A 24223-nucleotide genomic window follows, 5' to 3' on the forward strand; every position below is an offset into this window, starting at 1 on the left:
AAGGCAAAATCTCCTATATCTATAGACTCCTTTCTGAGAAAGGAGGCTCCTCCTTTACTCCTTTGAAAATAATCTGGGGAAAGGACCTTGGTCTGACTATCAGTGATGAGTTCTGGGCGGAGGTTTGCGACAGGGTATACTGCTCCTCTGCCAATGTAAAACATGAAAGAATCTAATTACACCCCAATGAGACTCCATAGAATGAAGAGACATTTCTCCTAACTGTAAAACATGTACCTCTGAAAGTGGAACCTATATGCATGTATTTTGGAGTTGTAGAGAGATTGCCGGATTTTGCAAATCTATACATACTGCTGCACAGAAAATACTAGATGTACAGTTTGATATGACCCTGTGTGTCTATCTTCTTAATGCCCAGCAGGACTTTGTTCTTGATCCTGGCAGAGAAAATGTTTTTATGACTATCGCATATTTTGCTAAGAAATGTCTTATTTTATTGTGGGCTTCTAACACTTCTCCTACATTTAAAATGTGGATTGACCAAATTGTTGACTTTCTTCCTCTTGAAAAGCTCACTTATGACCTCCGCAAGAGACAGCCCAAGTTTGATAGACTCTGGTCTCCACTGCTCAACTATATTTCAAATTGGACAGAGTGAATGGGGTGATTAGGGAAATGAGCACATGTTGTGTAAGGTGCTGTAAAAATAAATTAGCTGAGACAACAAGCAAATAAGGCTGGAAAAAGCTACTAAGAACCTTGATAGTGCTGCTGCAAGGTTCTTTTTATACATTTATTTTAAATTATTTTTATTTTTAAGTCTGTCACATCAGTGAAAGTGGAATGTTCTTTGTTGGTTGATTGAAAAATAAAGAAAAACACCCAATACATGGGACATAGTAAAAGTGAGACATCAATGCTGAGTAAAGCAAGACAGATAAGTTAAACAGAAGAGCAGGCTCACGTCTTCAAGCTGTTCCTCCATCTGCTCAGCATCCTTCTCTGGACTGGAGTCCCCTCACACTGTCGTAGACGGGGAACAGGTTGAGGCCCTCATGCAGGAGCTTCTTGGAGGCTGCCACCCAGCGCAGGCCAGAGATGGGCCAGTTGTGGCTACTGCTGCGACTGGAGGACGCGTTAGCCTGAGCATTTCTACACCCCTGGAGTCAGAAAAGATCCCGCACAGCTACCGACGTTATGATTACTCAAGTCTACAATGTTTGCCGATTACAGTCCAATTGTGAATCAGAGCTGAATTTGGTGATTGATATTACACTTCATGGTTAAATCGAGGTTCTAGACTAGGGAAGGCACCTTAACAAATGAAACATTTGTACATACCTGTCAGCAACAATTCGCTCTGAGAGCATGCTTACAAGCTGCGTTTTCTTAAGCAGAAATGTGTGTGGGCCAAAAATCTGTTTCATATTGTGCATTCCAATTGCTCTTCAAAAATATATAAACCCATCAGTTATTGCACAATAAGAATACAAAGCCAGGGTGAATCTTGATGCACATTACCTAAACAACAATTTAACCCAGAAAAGTGAATTGTTAGATTATGTATTGTTAAGCAACAATAATTTACATTGGATTGTGATCTACATCAAATGTACCACTACAGCATTGTCCCTTATAATGCTCCAATCAAATACGTCTTTCTGAAGGATTAAAGTGGTCCATGGAACCTCAGTACCATGAACTCAGTATGTACGCACTAATGCCTGAAGAGGAATGTGATGTCATTTAGCAGTACAGTATATCGGTCTTGTTTTCAGAGATAATTACTATGAGATCTTGTGAAATGATCTGCAGATGCTAAACCCATCTTATTACCAGACGGTATACTGTTTCCCAGTCCCAATTAATTTATGCATTCTTGTTAAGTCCACCTGATAACTGCATGCTCATGCAATTTAGTGCTAGTCACGACAGCCCCAAGCCTTCACATATTTATCAGAAATTATTGTATTTAATTTCCGAGAGGTTTCAGAGGCAAAGCAACACGTCCACCATTGCCAATGTTCTGCCCAAGGAGATAGTGGAGCAGTCTAAAGGACTGAATAAATTAGAAGTCTACTGGCACGGCAGGAAATGGTGAGGAGCACCGCCTTTCCAGGAATGAAGATATCAGAGAGAAAGTTCCTTTGGGAGATGTACACACTTCCTTTACAAAATGGATAAGAAGGAAAAGTAGTAAGCTATACAATTCCATTGGTTATCTACAAAGGACCAGACCACTTCAGAACCAGGGTGACATAATTGAAAATCATTCAAAGAGTACCAGGGATGTACAGTCGTGGCCAGAAGTTTTGAGAATAACACAAATATTCATTTTCACAAAGTCTGCTGCCTCAGTTTGTATGATGTCAACTTGCAGGGATTGGACTGCTGAGGACTGAGGTAAAAAGTCATTTTCTCTGATGAATACCCTTTCCGATTGTTTGGGGAATCCGGAAAAAAAGCTTGCAAGCTCTGTACTGGTGGTGCCCCGATCCCGCAGCTGAATCAACTTTAGGATACGGATGTGGCGCTTGCTGGACTTTCTTGGGCGCCCTGAAGCTTTCTTCACAACAATTGAACCGCTCTCCTTGGTGCAATCCTTGGCTCTCCTTAGGTGCAATCTTACTGGCAGCAATATCCTCGACTGTAAGAACAATGACTCCAAGCCCCACCCTCCTTTTGAAGCTTCCAGTCGGTTATTCGAACTCAATCAGCATGACATAGTGATCTCCAGCCTTGTCCTCGTCAACACTCACGCCTGTGTTATTGAGAGAATGGTGGAAATGTTTTTGCGGGATTCAGGTCATTTGCATGGCAAAGAGGGACTTTGTAACTAATCTGATCACTCTTCATAACATTCTGGAGTGTATGCCAATTGCCATCATACAAACTGAGGCAGCAGACTTTGAAAATGAATATTTGTGTCATTCTCAAAACTGTATTTGGCTAAGGTGTATATAAACTTCCAACTGCAACTGTATACTTTGGTTGCACAAGCCCAAATTAAATCAGTGTTGGGTAAGCTACACTGATGCTCAATTGCATTGTATTAACACAATATAAAACACTTGAGATAAGCCCATGGAATTGAAACTCAGAATATAACATTGATTACAGTGCATACCTATCCTCTCCATTCAAGACAGGTGGGGTGTTTTATACTACAGTGCATTTGGAAAGAATTCAGACCCCGTGACTTTTTCCACAATTTGTTACATTACAGCCTTATTCTAAAATGTATTAAATTGTTTTTTCTCAATCTACACACAATACCCCATAATTACGAAGCAAAAACAGTAAAAAATACAGCTATTTTCAGGTCTCTCCAGAGATGTTTGAACGTATTCACGTCTGGGCTCCAGCTGGGCCACTCAAGGACATAGAGACTTGTCCCGAAACCACTCTTGCGTTGTCATGGCTGTGTGCTTAGTCGTTGCCCTGTTGGAAGGTTAACCTTTTCCCCAATCTGAGGTCCTGAGCGCTCTGGAACAGGTTTTCATCAAGGATCTCTCCCTACTTTGCTTTGTTCATCTTTCACTCGATCCTGACTAGTCTCCCAGTCCCTGCTGCTGAAAAACATCCCCACAACATGATGCTGCCACCACCATGCTTCACATAGGGATGGTGCCAGATTTATACCAGACGTGACGCTTGGCATTCAGGCCAAGTAGTTCAATTTTGCTTTCATCAGACCAGAGAATAATGTTTCTCATGGTCTGAGTCCTTTAGGTGCCTTTTGGCGAACTCCAAGCGGGCTGTCATGTGCCTTTTACTGAGGAATGGCTTCTGCCTGGCCACCCTATCATAAAGGCCTGATTGGTTGAGTGCTGCAGAGATGGTTGTCCTTCTGGAAGGTACTCCCATCTCCACAGAGGAACTCTGTCAGAGAGCCCATCGGGTTCTTGGTCACCTCCCTGACCAAGGCCCTTATCCCACGATTGCCCAGTTTGGTCGGGCGGCCAGCGCTAGGAGGAGTCTTGGTGGTTCCAAACTTCTTCCACTTAAGAATGATGGAGGCCACTGTGTTCTTGGGGACCTTCAATGCTGCAAACATTTTTGGGTACACTTCCCCGGATCTGTGTCTAGACACAATCCTGTCTCTATGGACAATTCCTTCAACTTCATGGCTTGGTTTTTGCGCTGACATGCACTGTCAACTGTGGGACCTTATATTGACAGGTGTGCGCCTTTCCAAAACATTTCCAATCAATTGAATTTACCACAAGTGGATGGAAACAGGATGCACCGGAGCTCAATTTCAAGTCTCATAGCAAAGGGTCTGAATATTTATGTAAATAAGGTTTCTGTTCTACATTTGCAAACATTTCTAAAAAATTATTTAATACATTTTTGAATAAGGCTGTAATGTAACAAAATGTGGAAAAAGTCAAGGGCTCGGAATGCATTCCAAATGCATTGTATACACACACACACACACACACACGTCATGCAATAAAAGTCTAGATAGACAGAAAAAGAGAATAATGGGTGAGGGGAAAGTACTGATGATATCAATGACCACCCTGATGAGTACTTATCAAATGGGCGATGACAAAACAAAGTAGGAGCCATTTCCTTTAAAGTAATCTAATCCAATTAACGGCAAATACACATTTTATTGTGTATTTTATTCAACTGTTCTGCCTTATTATTATCTTGGCCATGTTCTGTTATAATCTCCACCCGGCACAGCCAGAAGAGGACTGTCCACCCCTCATAGCCTGGTTCCTCTCTAGGTTTCTTCCCAGGTTCTGGCCTTTCTAGGGAGTTTTTCCTAGCCACCGTGCTTCTACACCTGCATTTCTTGCTGTTTGGGGTTTTAGGCTGGGTTTCTGTACAGCACTTTGAGATATCAGCTGATGTACGAAGGGCTATATAAATAAATTTCATTTGATTTTGATTGCATGGCGTTTATGATTTGACGTGGTGAAAACTTAAAGGTCTAAAGGCTGAAACACTAAAGACCTAACGGACAACAAAAAACATGTTTAAGAAATAACGAATCATGTTTAGTTTTAAACCCCTTTAATTTTATCAGTGGGTAAAAGGCATCCAAATCTGTAGGCTCAGTGTCTGTGCCTATTTGAGATTGTGTTTATGTGCAGCTTGATAACTAAAGAAAATTATTTAAAAATAAAGATAAAACAAATGTATATGTTCCTCCTGGTAATACAACAAAAAACTAAAATCATTGTTATCGTATACCATTTGAACAACAAATTGTTTTTATTAAGACACAAAAAAACTAAGTGTATGAGTTCATGCTTAAACTGCATTTTCCAAACGGTTCCACCATGGTCCTCATTTCCTTTTGCGTGGAATGAAATTGGCCATTGAAAGTCCAATGCACATGTGTTAAAAGAGAAATAGACATTGAAAAATTCTGCAGTTTCCGATAAAGTATTTACATTTTAGTCATTGAGCAGATGCTCTTATCCAGAGTGACTTAGAGGACCAATTAGGGTTAAGCGCCTTGCTCAAGGTCACCGATTTTTTTGTTTTTTTGTTCCTTAGTCGGCTCAGGGATTCAAATCAGCAACCCTTCGGTTACTGGCCCAACACTTAACCGCTACGCTACCTGCCGCCCAGTATCTACTTAAGAAAACATTTCAAAGCAGTGAAGCGCAATAAAAGAAAGAGAGCCCTGTCACTTCCACTCAATCTGTTGTGGTTAAAGGTACACGTTGCTCACTGCATTAGCCCTTCATTACAAAACATGTCTATCAAAATTTGTTTAGGATTTGATTAAGAAGTTAAACAATGGCATAGAAAAGAGTCGAGGCCGTCTAGTCACCCAAAGTCAATTACGATAAGACATTAGCAACTGCATTTTTGTTCATTTCTTTACTTAAAAGGAAATAAAATACGTACAGAGTAATAGCGTTTAGAACAATTCTGCCATAGATGAAGACATTTGCTATACATTGTTTTAATTTACACCATCTGAGCTGCCAAAAAGTATAAAATTATCAATATTCACAAAATGACTATACAGTAATCCTTAAATCAGTTGGTCAAGTAACCCGACATTTAAAAAAAAAAATATTCACCCAGTGTTCTAAAAAATAAAACAAATATAATATTTATGAAGATGTCAACTATATTTAATATACTAAAGACTTACAGTAGTGCAACTACCTATTGTCCATTTAATAAGAAATGTAGAAATAAATCTTTAAAAAGCAACATTTTTCAAATGTCTTTGAAAAGGACCACACCTGTGCAGATTATTGCTATGTTAAAAAATATAGCACAACAGTTTGAAAAGAAGGCACATGGGCCCTGGTAGTCTGAGCCAGATACCATGGTGTGTATTGGAGATGAAGTAAGGTACTGGACAAAAGGATCACAGCAGAGTCCCAGGGTTGAGCCGCAGGAGGGCTAGGTAGGGAGGCCGCAGGAGGGGTTTGTGGGATTAAAGTAGGTTCTGGTGGTGGTACAGAAGAACATGGCGAGAGACACAGGAGATCAGAATGTTTCTGAGGTAGAAGTCACACAGACGTGGTGACTGTAGTGTTATTGACCTCGTTTTTGTTGGAATCCAGAGCTTTGGCAGCGTTCAGGTCGTTGCGGAGGTTCTCCACCGCTTTCTTCATAGTCTTTAACTCACCTGGGTGAGGAGTGGCTTGTCGCATCAGCCTTCCCTGTAGGGAGGAGACAGAGGAACAGTGAAGAGAAACAGAAAGACGGACAGATTCTACAACAGGCATCTCATTATGCCGTGCATTACAGTGCATTTGGAAAGTATTCAGACCCCTTGATTTTTTCCCACATTTTGTAAGGTTACAGCCTTATTCTAAAATGGATTACATAAAAATAAATCCTCAATCTACACACACACACACACACACACAACCCAATAATGACAAACAGGTTTTTAGAAATGTTTGCAAATTTAATAAAAAATAATGCATCATATTGCCTTAATAGCAACATACAGTGTATTCGGAAAGTATTCAGACCCATCGAGTTAGTGGAACAAACCTTTAATTCATGGCCACTTGCGCAACTGGGCCAGGGGCGCTTTAATTAGGTCAGGTGGAAATGTCCGACAGATCTCAACTCCATAAAAAGGAAGAAAACACCATCGCTAGATCTCTCTGCTTTCTCTTCCTTAACTCCGTCTGATCCAGAAGTTCTGTGCGTACATTAATCCACGTAAGTCCACCGAATCTGTTACCTTTCATCTGAACGATCTGTTGCGATCGGGAGAGTGGGCCATCAGTTATTGTTTATAGTTATGAGCGCGGCTTGGAGCGCACGCTTCAAACCTATTGCGTAACATGTATGGTCAATGATCACGGCCCTACGGATCATCACAGGCCAATTATGCCATCGATATATGGTTTCATATGTAATGAAATTACATGTACACACGAAGACACTTGAAAAGGGTGAAATATGAAACGTCATTGTTTGCTGAACTGATCGATTCTGATAAACTAATGGGGATTATCGTTTTCTACTGTGTTATTGACTTGTTAATTGTTTACTCCATGTGTAACTCTGTGTTGTCTGTTCACACTGCTATGCTTTATCTTGGCCAGGTCGCAGTTGCAAATGAGAACTTGTTCTCAACTAGCCTACCTGGTTAAATAAAGGTGAAATAAAAAATAAATAAATAAAAATAGATTGAATAACCGATCACTGTATTCTTCTTCTCATGATTATGATAAATAGTTAAGATTATATGACTCAAGGATGATTCCTATTGACTTAATGAACTGGATTGCTGAATTCCCTAATTGTGTTAATAATGAATGATTGTTATGTGTGATTATGGATTTGATTGGATACCTGTTATTCTGTTTCCTTTGTTATGTAGCACAGACTACTCAGTAAATATACCACTTTATGGTTAAAGGAATTCCTGCCTCAGTCTCATCCATTCCTGTCACCTGACACGTGACCACCTGTTCACCTTTACTCTCAGTCATCCTACCTGTCCAGCTACCCACACAGATTCCACTAATCTTTCGAGCCGAATGATGACTGAACCAAAGACCGGTGAAAAGGAAATGGAGGAGGAGAAGGAAGAATTGTCTCCACTGGAAGGAAGGAGAGAGGAGGAAAGAGCAGCTGAGGGAAAGGTCTTGGAACAAAGAAAATATCTAGGAGCTAAGCCTAAAGCAAGAAAGGCTTCATCCTCAACCACCAGCAGCACCAGGCAAGCACCTGGTTATCTTAAGGATTATGTGGTTGAGTTTCCCACACCAAAGAATGGTTGATTTTAAATACATTTGCAAACATTTCTGAAAACCTGTTTTTCTTTGTCAAGATGGGGTAGTGTGTGTAGATTTGAGGATTTGTATTGATTTATTCAATTTTAGAATAAGGCTGTAACGTAACAAAATGTGGAATAAGTCTAGCAGTCTGAGTACTTTCCGAAGGCACTGTAATAATGTTATTTTTTGCCATCAATTTTTAGGGGCATGGACTCTACAAGGTGTCTAAAGCGTTCCACAGGGATGCTGCCCATGTTGACTATTGCTTCCCAAAATAGTGTCAAGTTGGCTGGATGTCCTTTGGATGGCAGCCCATTGTTGATACACACGGGAAATTGTTGAGCGTGAAAAACCCAGGAGCATTGCAGTTCTTGACACAAACCAGCGCGCCTGACACCTACTACCGTACCCAGTTCAAAGCCCCTTAAATATTTTGTCTTGACCTTTCACCCTCTGAATAGCACACATACACAATCAAAAGTCTCAAATCGTTATTTAACCCGTCTCCTCCCCTTCAGCTACACTGATTTTAAGTGGATTTAACAAGTGAAATCAATAAGGAATAATAGCTTTCATTTGGATTCACCTGGTCAGGCTGTCTTGGAAAGAGCAGCTGTTCTTAATGTTTTGTATACTCAGTGTACACTTGGACATAATTCAAAAGATCTAAAAGATGAAATGTAGTTTTCAACCAGTTAAGGGACTCAATGACTATAGCTTTATATTAGTTGAACATTAATTCAAGCGGCATCTCTTTCTTTGTTTAGTGATTGGCGCCCCGCCAGTTTTGACATTTCAAACGACCCGTGAGTGGTGACAGTTTTGAATTTTCAAAAGACCCTTGTGACAGTTATGACGTTTCAAACGACCTCTGTCTTTTCTACCCCATCGCCTCCTGTCATTCCCCTTCACACGCTCCTCTCCACACACACTTCGTCCTTCCTCTCACCTTTTCATCATCCTCGTCATCGTCATCATCCAGGAAGTGGATGGCACTGATCCTCTTCATGGCCTTGTCGCCCCAGGTGTCATCCACCATGTCATTCACCAGGCTCTCCAGAGCACCACAGCGAGCAAGGTTGTCTGAGCCTAAAAACAGGATACATTAAATATGTTGTGAAAGGAAATTAATAATTGACATCTTAAGCAATAATTTGCTTTTCAAAATGATGCTTTAATGCATGCATGAAAGGCCTGTGAAAACTACCACATACGGACAATGGTAGCCTTAATTCAACAGAATCAAATGTATACGTTTAGTATGACGTGCTCTCATTCTGCAACACCCCCAGATTGGTTCTCTCAATCATGTCAGTGAAGAGGAGCTGTCCCATGACACAGTGCTGAGAGTTTGTGCAGCTTGTGACACAATGCTCATAAATGAGAACTTGGAACCGGGTAGATCAGTTTCAAATCCCAGTTTAGTCACAAGCTGAAAGCTAAACACACCACCCCCCAACTCAAGCTCACAGACTTGACCTTAAGTCTTAGGATCCTCATCTGCTGCTCAGCAAATGAACAAAGGGTTACAGAAATGAACATAAACACTTAGTCCTCTCATTCCGAGAGAAATCAGGGATTACTAAAGGAGGATGGTCATAACAAGGAGCACATGACATATGGGTTCTGCAACCAGGTTGTGGAGTTTGAGATTTTATTTTTTATCCAATCAACAATTGGATCAGGCCTAGATTATTCCAGGACTCTGCTGAGTGAGCGAGCAAGCCTCTCCTTGCTTCACCTCACCCAGCAGGCTTTTAATGGCTGCAGGCCAGTCAGGAGTTAAGCCTCTTTAGCTATCCAATCCACTGGAGTAAAAAAAACACAAAAAAAACAGCAAAGGAGCAGGCCTGGCCCTCGGGTGGGGTTGGGAGGGGGTTAGAGCATATGCCCAGATCCAGAACAGTTACAGGTAGAGCTCAGTTACAGACACTCTGGGTTGGCGCCCAGGCTGTGTCGCAGCCGGCCACGACTGGGAGGTCCGTGGGGTGACGCACAATTGGCCTAGCGTCGTCCGGGTTAGGGAGGGTTTTGCCGGTAGGGATATCCTTGTCTCATCGCGCACCAGCGACTCCTGTGGCAGGCCGGGCGCAGTGCGCGCCAACCAAGGTATCCAGGTGCACGGTGTTTCCTCCGACACATTGGTGCGGCTGCATTACGGGTTGGAGGTGCGCTGTGTTAAGAAGCAGTGCGGCTTGGTTGGGTTGTGTTTCTGAGGACGCATGGCTTTCGACCTTCGTCTCTCCCGAGCCCGTACGGGAGTTGTAGCGATGAGACAAGATAGTAACTAGTAACAATTGGATACCACGAAATTTGGGAGAAAAAGCGCCACCAGAACCTACTTTAATCCCCCAAAAAGTATAACTTAATAATTAAATTGGATGTAATAAATGTATCACAAGTCAATTTAAACAATGACACTAATGTTTATATACCCGACATTACTCATCTCACATGTATATACTGTACTCTATACCATCTACTGCATCTTGCCTATGCCGCACGGCCATCGCTCATCCAGATATTTATATGAACATATTCATTCCTTGACACTTGTGTGTTTAAGGTGGTTGTGAAATTGTTAGATTACTTGTTAGATATTACTGCACGGTAGGAACTAGAAGCACAAGCATTTCGCTACTCTCACATCAACATCTGCTAACCATGTGTATGTGCTAACCATGTGCATTTGATTTGATTTTTGACTTCTGGGTGGGGCGGGAGGGTGTTAAGAAACGCGGTTTGGCAGGTCATGTTTCAGAAGACGCATGCCTCTACCTTCGCTGCAGCTCCCCAGCTGGCTCAGGAAGCAATAAAAGATAGAAATCGGGAAGAAAAAAGGAAGGTAAAATAGATAATTCATATATACACATATAATGTGTGTGTGTGTGTGTGTGTGTGTGTGTGTGTGTGTGTGTGTGTGTGTGTGTGTGTGTGTGTGTATATATATATACACATACACACAGTTAAAGTCTGAAGTTTACATAAACTTCAGACTTTAAAGTTTAGAGTTTAAATGTATAAGGTGTATCACAATCCCTGACATTTAATCCTCATAAAAATTCCCTGTCTTAGGTTAGTTAGGAGCACCACTTTATTTAAAAAATTTGAAATATCAGAATAATAGTAGAGAGAATGATTTATTTCAGCTTTTATTTATTTCATCCCATTCCCAGTGGGTCAGAAGTTTACATACACTCAATTAGTATTTGGTAGCATTGCCTTTAAATTGTTTAACTTGGGTCAAATATGTTGGGTAGCCTTCCACAAGCTTCCCACAATAAGTTGGGTGAATTTTGGCCCATTCCTCCTGACAGAGCTGGTGTAACGTAGTCAGGTTTGTAGGCCTCCTTGCTCGCACACACTTTTTCAATTCTGCCCACAAATGTTCTTTGGGATTGAGGTGATGGCCACTCCAATACCTTGGCTTTGTTGTCCTTAAGCCATTTTGACACAACTTCGGAAGTATGCTTGGGGGTCATTGTCCATTTGGAAGACCCCATTTGCGACCAAGCTTTAACTTCCTGACTGATGTCTTGAGATGTTGATTCAATATGTCCATATCATTTTCCTGCCTCATGATGCCATCTATTTTGTGAAGTGCACCAGTCCCTCCTGCAGCAAAGCACCCCCCACAACATGATGCTGCCACCCCCCGTTCTTCACGGTTGGGATGGTGTTCTTCGGCTTGCAAGCCTCCCCCTTTCGCTCCAAACATAATGATGGTCATTATGGCCAAACAGTTCTATTTTTCTTTCATCAGACCAGAGGACATTTCTCCAAAAAGTATGATCTTTGTCCCCATGTGCAGTTGCAACCCGTAGTCTGGCTTTTTTAATGGCGGTTTTGGAACCGTGGCTTCTTCCTTGCTGAGCGGCCTTTCAGGTTATGTTGATATAGGACTAATTTTACTGTGGCTACAGATACTTTTGTACCCGTTTCCTCCAGCATCTTCAACAGGTCCTTTGCTGTTGTTCTGGGATTGATTTGCACTTTCCGCACCACAGTGGTGTTTATACTTGCTTATTATTGTTTGTACAGATGACGGTGGTACCTTCAGGCGTTTGGAAATTGCTCCCAAGGATGAAGCAGTCTTGGAGGTCTACAATTTCTTTGCTGAGGTCTTGGCTGATTTCTTTTGATTTTCCCATGATGTCAAGCAAAGAGGCACTGAGTTTGAAGGTAGGCCTTGAAATACATCCACAGGTACTATTTTCTGGAATTTTCCAAGCTGTGGCACAGTCAACTTAGTGTATGTAAACTTCTGATCCACTGGAATTGTGACAGTGCTATAAGTGAAATAATCTGTCTAAACAATTGTTGGAAAAATTACTTGTGTCATGCACAAAGTATATGTCAAAACCGATTTGCCAAAACTATAATTTGTTAACAAGAAACTTGGAGTGGTTGAAAAACAAGTTAATGACTCCAACCATGTGTATATATATATTTTTAAATTAAGACAAATTATATAAAGTTGTCAGCTATATGATCTGGTCATTATTCAGCTAACAAGCCAAAAACGAACTAAAACATTTTTTTGAATGTTGCTTTTAGTTGCCTGGTTTTCTGTATTGACATACTAAATACATTTTTAAAACAGGTGCATTTAAATGGTGTTGAAATACACTAGTTAGGCATGTAGTTTGTGTTGATTCTTTTTCATAACTACAAGTTTGTTGGACGACAATAGAATGTTAATGTCGTCGGTGCAACTGTCATAGTGTAAACCAGCCTTTAGTCTTGAGATCTTTGGTTGTTTAGTACATGGCCTCACATGCGACTCCTTAAAGAGATGGGTGGGGCTAAGGCTTAAGAGGGCGTGAACAATGTTGAATGGGTATAGACAAAGCAGAACTTGCCAGTAGGTTTACCAAAACATTCAAGGGCCATTTTCTCAAGTTTATCAACTTACAAAGCAGAATTACTTCCCCATTGTTCCTCAACTGTAGTGTTTGATACCATTTATGCGCCGAGTCTCTACTTTTATTCAATGCAACAACAAAAATATTTTTAAAAAACCAATACAATTTTGCTACATAAGACCGAATCGAGCCGCTCGGTTTTTATTATGCTTTGCTGTTCGTAAAGCTAGCGTAGCTAACAAATTGTCAGCCAACGTAACTTATTTGAAAAGTCATTACTTTATTACATTGCAGAACATAGCTAAAGCTAAGAATTTGTATCCGCTCTCAGACTTCGGATGTATATTTTTCACCATTTTCTTAAATTCTAAAGAATTGCCGTTTGGGGCCTAAAAAGCAAGGAAACAGTGGCCACTGCTAGTATACTTTATATTTTGTTGACTGTAGTACGACATCCAGAAACTTTTGGCATACTAACCATAGCCATACTATGACCAATAAGCATACTTCATGTGAGGTAAATTGAGTATGAATACTCATACTAACCATACATGAACAAAACTAGGCTACTGTGGATTGCTAGCTAAATGGTGGTATACAAGCTGAGGTTAATCAATAAATGCAAACCGATATTTTGATTAGTTAGGTAGCTAGCTAATGTTTGCTTGCTTATCCGAAGTCCAGCAGCTAACGTTAGCCTTATTAGCTAGCTAACACCAGTCAGCTGAAAGCTAGCGAACAGGCGAAGAAAGGTACTAAGGTAGATGGTTATGGAAGTTTTTTTACACACATTACTTCAACCATAAGCTAGCTAGAGCCAGACAACAGCTGACCTTAACAAAGAAACTAAAATTAGCTAAATGTCCCCCAAACCAGGATTACTAAAGGTGTGGTATATGGCCAATATACCACGGCTAAGGGCATCGTGGTGTGTGTGGGGGGAGGGGTCAATGCAAATAGTCAGGGTTGCCATTTGATTAATTGTTCATCAGTCTTATGGCTTGGGGGTAAAAGATGTTAAGGAGCCGTTTGGTCTTATCTTTTTTGGGGGGCCTTCCTCCGACACGCCTAGTATATAGGTCCTGGGTGGCAGGTAGCTTGGCCCAAATTTCTAAGTGACCCCAAACTTTTGAGCGGTAGTGTATGTACAGTCACTGTGGGGGGGACGTCGTCGATGCACTTACTGATGAAGACAGGTGACTGAGGTAGTATACTCTTCAATGGCATTGGATGAATCCCGGAACATATTCCAATCTGTGCTAGCAAAACAGTCCTGTAGCGTAGCACTTCTGTACTGAGCGAGTAACTGGTACTTCCTGCTTTAGTTTTTGGTTGTAAGCAGGAATCCCGAGAATAGAATTATGGTCAGATTTGCCAAGGGAGGAAGAGCTTTGTATGCGTCTCTGTGTGTGGAGTAAAGGTGGTCTAGAGGTTGTTTTTTTTCTCCTCTGGTTGCACATGTGACATGCTGGTAGAAATTAGGTAAAACGGATTTAAGATTGCCTGCATTAAAGTCACCGGCCACTAGGAGCGCCACTTCTGGATGAGCATTTTCTTGTTTGCTTTACGACCTTATCCAGCTCATTGAGTGCTGTCTTAGTGCCAGCATCGGTTTGTTGTGTTAAATAGACAGCTACGAATATAAACTCAGCAAAAATAGAAACATCCCTTTTTCAGGACCCGGTCTTTCAAAGATAATTCGTAAAATCCAAATAACTTGACAGATCTTCATTGTAAAGGGTTTAAACACTTCCCATGCGTGTTCAATGAACCGTAAACAATGAATGAACATGCACCTGTGGAACGGTCGTTAAGACCTAACATCTTACAGACGGTAGGCAATTAAGGTCATAGTTATGAAAACTTAGGACACTAAAAAGGCCTTTCTACTGCCTTTGAAAAACACACCAAAATAAAGATGCCCAGGGTCCCTGCTCATCTTTGTGAACATGCTTAGGCATGCTGCAACGCATGAGGACTGCAGATGTGGCCAGGGCAATAAATTGAAATGTCCGTACTGTGAGGCGCCTAAGACAGCGCTACAGAGAGAGACAGGACGGACAGCTGATCATCCTCGCCGTGGCAGACCATGTGTAACACCTGCACAGGATTGGTACATCCGAACATCACACCTGCGGGACAGGTACAGCATGGCAACAACTGCCCGAGTTACACCAGGAATGCACAATCCCTCCATCAGTGCTCAGACTGTCTGCAATAGGCTGAGAGAGGCTGGACTGAGGGCTTGTAGACCAGTTGTAAGGCAGGTCCTCACCAGACATCACCGGCAACAACGTCACCTATAGACACAAACCCACTGTCGCTGGACCAGACAGGACTGGCAAAAAGTGCTCTTCACTGACGAGTCGCAGTTTTGTCACACCAGGGTTGATGGTCGGATTCACATTTATGGAACGAAGGAATGAGCGTTACACCGAGGCCTGTACTCTGGAGCGGGATCGATTCGTATGTGGAGGGTCCGTCATGGTCTGGGGCGGTGTGTCACAGCATAATCGGCCTGAGCTTGTTGTCATTGCAGGCAATCTCAACACTGTGCGTTACAGGGAAGACATCCTCCTCCCTCATGTGGTACCCTTCCTGCAGGTTTATCCATAACCCTCCAGCATGACAATGCCACCAGCCATACTGCTCGTTCTGTGCATGATTTCCTGCAAGACAGGAATGTCAGTGTTCTGCCATGACCAGTGAAGAGCCCGGATCTCATTCCCATTGAGCACGTCTGGGACCTGTTGGATCGGAGGGCTCGGGCCATTCCCCCCCAGAAATGTCTGGGAACTTGCAGGTGCCTTGGTGGAAGAGTAAAGTAACATCTCACAGAACTGGCACATTTGGTTCAGTCCATGAGGAGGAGATGCACAGCAGTACTTAATGCAGCTGGTGGCCACACCAGATACTGACTGTTACTTTTGACCCCTGCTTTGTTCAGGGACACATTATTCCATTTCTGTTAGTCACATGTCTGTGGAACTTGTTTAGTTTATGTCTCAGTTGTTGAATCTTATGTTCATACAAATATTTACACGTGAAGTTTGCTGAAAATAAACGCAGCTGACAGTGAGAGGACGTTTCCTTTTTTGCTGAGTTTATATAAGAACTCTTGTTACAGCTTATCATGAGGTACTCTACCTCAGGTGAGTTATACCTAAAGACTTCTTTCATATTAGACATTGCGCACTAGCTGTTATTGACAAAAAGACCCACACCCCCGCCCCTCGTCTTACCAGATGTAGCTGCTCTGTACTGTCGATGCACGGAAAACCCAGACAGACCGAGGGTAAGTAATCTTGCACGAGCATTGGATTGTGCGAGGTGGAAAGACTCATGGGAGATGGGCTACAGAAACAGGAGCAGGAGCTTAAGGCAGCTATATGTACAAGTACACCCCCTGGACAGGACCCTTGTCTATAGCAGGCCTTACCCCTAATCTACCTCCTTAATGCTGAGTGCCAAGCAGATACACATCAGGTCACATTTTTCACAGGTCTTTGGTGACTCTGCCAGGGATCGAACTCCAAACTTTCCAATCTCAGGGCGGACACAAACCACAAGGCTACTGAGTTGGAAGACCACGAGAAGACCTTACCTTTACTCTCTGGTTCTAAAGGCTGCTGGGGCAGAAGAACACAGGTGAGCACCTTTTCCCCAGACTCTGGGTCTATGTCATTCTGGAAGGTGAGCAGAGGCTGCGACTGGTTCTCTGACAGCCACAGGGCCTTGAGTCGCAGCGCAGTCAGAGAAATGGGTAGGTGGAGCAGTCTGGAGAGAGATGACATGGTATAGACAGGCTTCAGAAGAATATTGCAAAATGTTTTGTGAACCTGATTGATTTGTGGACAGCTAACAAGTCTATTGGTGTCAAATATTATGATTTATTGTGAGCACCAGTCACATCTAAAAGCTTTACTGGGTCTGGTGTATATTCAAATGTGAATATTGTATATGATTAAAAAGGTTAATAAAGTTGCATTGAATGTTAATGTAGCCTACCTATTTCCGGAGACATCGAACACATGCAGCTCTGAGGCCTGAGAGATCTCAGAGGGAATCCTTGTAAGCCTGTTCTCTCGTACACAGAAGACATTCAGGCTACTGCAACCTCCAATCTTGATTTGGGTAGGAAAGACATACAAGCAAGACGTGAAAACAGTGCCTTTAGTCTTTAGTTCACCCACACAATTGCATATTTGTTCCGTGTTCTGAGGCACACAGACATCTTGCAGGGAGGAAGAGGGAAAAAGCTTTGATTAGAACAATTTACGTAAATTTTAAAAAATCTCAAAGTTACATTTTTACTTTACCATTACAAAACCACAGAAAAATATGATGTGTGAGTGTGTGTATACCTTCATTGTTCAAAATATCCATTTAGTGTATTGGGCATAGAAAGGTAAACCATTCAGAGCATTTGGGAGCTTTGCCATAGAAATGGGCATATTTAAAATCCTGTGTAGCTTAGTTGGTAGAGCATGGCACTCGCAATGCCAGGATTGTGGGTTCGATTCCCACAGGAGACTAGTAAAAAAAAAAAATAGGAAAGTTGCTCTGGATAAGGGTGTCTGTCTGCTAAATTACTCAAATGTATTGAACGGCTAAGGTGTTTGGCAGATTAGGAGCTAAAATTAGCTGCAATTACTAGTGTGTTAAAGTAGGGACCTGATGGGCCAGCTAAAGTTCTGTAGTAAGACTAATCTACTAACTAAATCAGTCAGTGGCCAGACAGACTTGAACAGGAACCAAATACAGTAATGGAGTCTCATCATGTTAAAAGGATCTGGCTAAGCTGAAGCCCTCACTGGAGTAAATAAGAGTTCAAGAAGAGAAGTCCAAATACCAACAAGAATCCCAGTTAGTAGGCTACAAAGTAGACTACTCAAAGTCTAGCTATTACCTCAGAAGTAGGCTATACAAAAGCACTACATGCATGGGCCTACGCTCAAACATCAATACCAGATACATCGTCTATGGAGATCTTCCTAAATAAATGTGAATATTGTTAAAATATTTGCATTAAAATGGAAATAAGCAAATATCAGCCTTTGATACTTTGAGCCAATTATCAATGAGTCATAAATATTGATTTAAAATCAACCACATACCTAACACCACGGTATTGTGGTAAACAAGTGCTTGTCTGGTACCAGGGCTACAGTTAACATTAGAAACGTCATGCAGCATTCACGGTTTGAGACAATAAAACAATGACACTATCAATTCATTATCTGGGCCAAGTGCTGTGGACTCACACACTGAACTGTTTGCGTGACTGAGACACAGGGGCATTGTATAATCACTAAAGGGCCTTTCAGATAAAGATTTAACCAGAGGGAGCTTGCTTTCTCTCCAACAGACAAGAGGCTAGAATCAACACAGCACTCGGAGAATAAACCGTAGCTGAACACACCAGAGAACTGCAGAAGATAATAGAAAATAAATGGATGGGGGGGGGGGGGGGGGGGGCTGCATGTTTTGTCTGGGAAAAACAGTGTGTTTGCTGTCTGCGCTCGAATCTCCTGGAAACAAAAGATAGCATGCCACTAGCCTAGGAGCTAAAATCATGCAGCTGCTACTGTATAGACAGTCACATGCCAGGAATGATGAGTGGCACAGCCATGTCTTAGGTGAAGACAGTCACAGTGGGAGATGGCCTTTGTGACAGAGTTCTCCAGGTCGATTTGATAATCGACATTGGTCTGCATAGTACCACAGTGGCATTCTGTATGCTTCTACTGAATGAGATTCAGTTCACAGAAACTGGATTTCCTGGTTAGCAGGTATGAGGATTAGCATTTCACAATTCCCACTAAAATCAGAAGGGGTCAAGTCTAGTGCAGATAAATTCTGCATGCAAATCACAGTGATTACTGGGGGATGCACTAACCAGATTACACTTACTCATGACTGAAGCTTCTATGATTTTACATCATTGATCCGAGCAGCAGGGTAAATCATGGAGGCAAAATGAGATGCGATCAAGGTTTACATTAGCCTTTTTCTGAGCATGTTCAGACTGAGCATGCACAAGCATTTTGCTTAGGGTAAAATGGTTAGCTTAGCATTACATGCAAATACAGTTCCCTCACATTTAGTACTGACGCATAAACCCCCCCCCACAAAAGCCAATTTCCTGTGTCTACATTGAAGACAAACTGGTGGGTGTGGGGGGGGGGGGGGTTATTTCTACAGCAGAGCTAGGAAACAAGTTCTGTCAATTGGAGAAAGTGACCGTTTGAAATCATTTTTAAAAGTACCTCACAGCAGCAAGGGGACAGATTGCTTTTTGATCTAGTCTAAACAGTGCACTCCTTCATATAATACAAGGATTGTGTTGTAAATCAATGTACTGTGGAGCGACTTCACTGCGGCATCACAAATGTGATAAATATGGTAAAATCACAAAGGAAGATTGAGTCAAACTTTGAGCCATTAAACAAGCCCTTATTTTATCACAGAAAGAAACAAAGGAAGAGGAGTCATGTCCTCGTAACATAAAGCATTTACAAGATAAAGATATGATCTAAGCCCATAATATAGTAGACTATGAACTGTGGTGCCCTTTGAAGCAACAAGTCTCAACAAGTCTCACAATGCTTACTTGCTTCAAACTACATGTGGAAAGACCATAGCATACCTCTTTTGGTAATGATGCTAATCGGTTTCTGTCACAGTTGAAGTTGGAGAGTCTCTTTAGTTTTCCAATACTTCTTGGTATACTCTAAAGAGGGAAACAACCAGTAAGAAATAACGACATTTTGCACATACAGTAATGGGTATAGCAGTGACACTTGACTGGCATGTGGCCCAGCATGGGGATTACTTACACAGTCCTCCTGTCAGGATGAAATAAACAAATCTAATTGTTTGTGCCAAAGTGAGGATAAGTCCCTGGCGCACACTTAGATGTTTTTAGCCTCTTAGGAAGTGAAGACTAAAGGCATAATGAAGGTCAAAGGTTACAAGATTATAGGAGATGCATCCCTTCAGAAGGAAAACGAAATTGTGTCGTGCTGTACTGTAGATCCTTAGGTCTTTCCAAGGACAGAAGAGCACAGCCATCAGAGGTGGGTAATTACTACTGTAGAAATCAACAGTAGCTAAAGAGAACAATGTTCTGACCTTGTTAGCACATAAATTAAACTGCTTGACGTTGGCTGAAACCGTTGTCTTTTCATTTCAATTACATAACAGAAAAGTAATTGGGTCATTACTTAATTGGGTCAAACCTGCCCTCACAACAGTATGTATATATGAGGAACTACAGTGCTATCAAAAACACACCTGTAACTGATTCTCTGTGAGCATCAGTTCAGTGAGACTCTCACAGTTGCCAATGCTCTCTGGCAGCTGGGCAAGACGATTCTGGTCTGCTTTCAATATAGACAGTCGCCTTAGTTTTCCTGCAAAACAAAAAGCCTTACTTACTGTGATGCAGACATATGCATGAGGGTAGTCAGGATAGCATGGGAATCATTATAATTCATAAAACAAGTTAATTGGCACCAACACCTATGGCTAACAAAACAATATACACTGCTCCAAAAAAATAAAGGGAACACTAAAATAACACATCCTAGATCTGAATGAAATATTTTTATTAAATACTTTTCTTTACATAGTTGAATGTGCTGACAACAAAATCACACAAAAATGATCAATGGAAATCAAATCTATCAACCCATGGAGGTCTGGATTTGGAGTCGCACTCAAAATTAAAGTGGAAAACCACACTACAGGCTGATCCAACTTTGATGTAATGTCCTTAAAACAAGTCAAAATGAGGCTCAGTAGTGTGTGGCCTCCACGTGCCTGTATGACCTCCCTACAACGCCTGGGCATGCTCCTGATGAGGTGGCGGATGGTCTCCTGAGGGATCTCCTCCCAGACCTGGCCTAAAGCATCGGCCAACTCCTGGACAGTCTGTGGTGCAACGTGGCATTGGTGGATGGAGCGAGACATGATGTCCCAGATGTGCTCAATTGGATTCAGGTCTGGGGAACGGGCGGGCCAGTCCATAGCATCAATGGCTTCCTCTTGCAGGAACTGCTGACACACTCCAGCCACATGAGGTCTAGCATTGTCTTGCATTAGGAGGAACCCAGGGCCAACCGCACCAGCATATGGTCTCACAAGGGGTCTGAGGATCTCACCTCGGTACCTAATGGCAGTCAGGCTACCTCTGGTGAGCACATGGAGGGCTGTGCGGCCCCCCAAAGAAATGCCACCCCACACCATGACTGACCCACCGCCAAACCGGTCATGCTGGAGGATGTTGCAGGAAGCAGAACGTTCTCCACGGCGTCTCCAGACTCTGTCACGTCTGTCACGTGCTCAGTGTGAACCTGCTTTCATCTGTGAAGAGCACAGGGCACCAGTGGCGAATTTGCCAATCTTGGTGTTCTCTGGCAAATGCCAAACGTCCTGCACGGTGTTGGGCTGTAAGCACAACCCCCACCTGTGGACATCGGGCCCTCATACCACCCTCATGGAGTCTGTTTCTGACCGTTTGAGCAGACACATGCACATTTCTGGCCTGCTGCAGGTCATTTTGCAGGGCTCTGGCAGTGCTCCTCCTGCTCCTCCTTGCACAAAGGCGGAGGTAGCGGTCCTGCTGCTGGGTTGTTGCCCTCCTACGGCCTCCTCCACGTCTCCTGATGTCCTGGCCTGATGTCCTGGCCTGTCTCCTGGTAGCACCTCCATGCTCTGGACACTACGCTGACAGACACAGCAAACCTTCTTGCCACAGCTCGCATTGATGTGCCATCCTGGATGAGCTGCACTACCTGAGCCCTTGTGTGGGTTGTAGACTCTGTCTCATGCGACCACTAGAGTGAAAGTACCGCCAGCATTCAAAAGTGACCAAAACATCAGCCAGGAAGCATAGGAACTGAGAAGTGGTCTTTGGTCACCACCTGCAGAACCACTCCTTTATTGGGGGGTGTCTTGCTAATTGCCTATAATTTCCACCTGTTGTCTATTCCATTTGCACAACAGCATGTGAAATTTATTGTCAATCAGTGTTGCTTCCTAAGTGGACAGTTTGATTTCACAGAAGTGTGATTGACTTGTTTAAGTGTTCCCTTTATTTTTTTGAGCAGTGTATCACAGTCTAATAAAACATAACATTTTGTGATTCCATGCAACACGACCACAGAGGTCAATGTTTGTATCTCAGTCTCCTTATTGGTTAACAAATTATAAATATTTTTTATTTTAAATCAAATAATGCTAAATGGATTTAATTATTAAATTTTCCATTCATCCATTCTATTGTACCCTAGGGCCACATCACCTGTGATAAGTCAGGTCTGTTACCAAATGTGGACCTCATGTGGTTAACCTTTTTGATAAAACTATGCAATATAATTTAATCTGTTCAGTTTACACTGATGTTGATCCCAGTTTTGACCCAATCAGTATCAGCATGGATCAACATTCACAAATGCAAAGCAGCACATGCACGTCTCAAAGACACTATGGTGGTGTAGAGTGTAACAGTGTCCTGACCTATGCCCTCTGGCAGAGCATCGATGAGGTTCTGAGACACCAGCAGGTCAGTTAGGGAGACCAGGCCGCCGATCTCTTCTGGAAGGTGCTCCAGTTTGTTCTCCGATACATCTAGACACAGGAGGCTTTTCATGCTGCCTATCTCCTACGGGTTGAACACACTTCAATTATAAATGCATATCCCAGTCCGTGTTAGCCCTTAACAATAATGGTGCATCTCGTGACTGTTATATCAACACAAGTCGCAATATTAATTTAGTCTAAGCACATCCAATGTTTTAAAATGGGTGGGAGCCTTTTACTTTTTGGGAAAAATAAACCATATTCTACAAGTTCGTTCAACTGTAATATTAAGACAATAATTTTTTTAAATAAAATATCTTACTGCAGGTATTTCAGCCAACTGGTTTCCGTCCAGCCACAAGTTCTTCAAGCTGACAAGACAGCCTATTGTTTCAGGCTGCGTGGGAGGAAGGATTTTGGAGGCAGAGGAGATAGCGAGAGCGTGAGAGTGAGGAAATAATTATACACAGGTGACTGAGGCAAATGTAAACAAGACTGGAAGAATTTCAACCATGTGTAAACTGTCATTCCCTAGACTGATCTGGTTTCAGTTCATCTCTCAGAAAGTGTCTCTCCGTATCAGAGTTACATTTGCATAAACATTAAACCTGACATTGTTGTAAGACTATAAACTACACAAATAAATGGCCCTGTCACACTACCCCTTCAGAATGACAAGACGGAGGAATCTTTATCAGAACTCCCAATTATGTTTCACATAACAAGAAAAGTGTTGAGTGAGATTTGAGTGCTGCCCATTCTACACACGTTTAGCTTGGCACATTGTTTACTTCAGTGTGAATGTTTTCCCCACGAGATCAAGGTTACATGCAAACAAGTCAGATAAACTTACCAAATTGTAAATTTCATTGTTCCCCAGGTCAAGTTCCTCAAGTCTGTGAAGTAGCGATAGTGACCTGTGGAATGCACCAGAGGGGTAGGAAATATCCTAAAACATCACATACTGTATAGGCCCAAACTCACCACACACACAGATGGCTGTACATTTGAGCTACTTCTCGGTCTGTTTCACTGCGGTTTCATATTAACCATGTGCGAGTGAAAATGTATTGGCCATAGACCAAGCAGTGAGACGGTTAGATAGTCAGCGAGAGACTTGTGCCAACATAAATTGACAGGGTTCTCCCCAAAGAATGTAAGCGAGGCGTGGCCCCACTATGTAAAAACAAATATATATATATATATATTCTCACTTTCTCATCAGAGAAGGTACATTGTTTCTCTAGATAGCAGGAAATGGAAGTTACAGGTGTTAGATGTTTAAAAAAGCTCAAATCTGTAAATCCAAAGGGGGGCACTGCCGGCTGTACTCAACACCACCTTGTTTCACAATCCGGGGGAGAACCCAGGTAGGACATCGAAGAATTGTCTGTCTTCAGCCAAAGAGCACACTGCGCTAAGTCTAAATATAATCTTATATATAAATGTCTGTCATGTGAAACACATACGGCTTCATTTACAGTCTAATTGGCTACATGCTTGTAATGTAGTCATACAGACCCAACTTCATTACATCCCTTTTCAGGGGAATGGGTGCCACTCTCAGAGCGTTTGTGGTTTACA

General features: G+C 42.2%; 1 protein-coding gene and 1 non-coding gene across 2 annotated transcripts in view; one reads left to right on the top strand and one right to left on the bottom strand.

Moving 5' to 3' along the window:
- Positions 1–4972: 4972 nt before the first annotated feature.
- lrrc1 (leucine rich repeat containing 1) overlaps positions 4973–24223 on the bottom strand; it is a 43112-nt gene continuing 23861 nt past the window's right edge. Inside the window, exons 6-14 of the mRNA XM_020460766.2 lie at positions 23493–23556; positions 22962–23036; positions 22577–22721; positions 20351–20469; positions 19704–19787; positions 17063–17178; positions 16659–16831; positions 9139–9278; positions 4973–6608 (exon numbers count right to left, since the gene is read on the bottom strand). Of these exons, the coding sequence (XP_020316355.1) occupies positions 6456–6608; positions 9139–9278; positions 16659–16831; positions 17063–17178; positions 19704–19787; positions 20351–20469; positions 22577–22721; positions 22962–23036; positions 23493–23556 (1069 nt within the window). The 3' untranslated portion in view covers positions 4973–6455. The remainder of the gene's footprint in view (positions 6609–9138; positions 9279–16658; positions 16832–17062; positions 17179–19703; positions 19788–20350; positions 20470–22576; positions 22722–22961; positions 23037–23492; positions 23557–24223) is intronic.
- Positions 17517–17586, top strand: trnaa-cgc (transfer RNA alanine (anticodon CGC)). Its single transcript has one exon. It is a non-coding gene; the product is annotated as a tRNA-Ala (tRNA).

The sequence above is a fragment of the Oncorhynchus kisutch genome, linkage group LG25 (genome assembly GCF_002021735.2).
Source record: "Oncorhynchus kisutch isolate 150728-3 linkage group LG25, Okis_V2, whole genome shotgun sequence".
Lineage (NCBI taxonomy): Eukaryota > Metazoa > Chordata > Actinopteri > Salmoniformes > Salmonidae > Oncorhynchus > Oncorhynchus kisutch.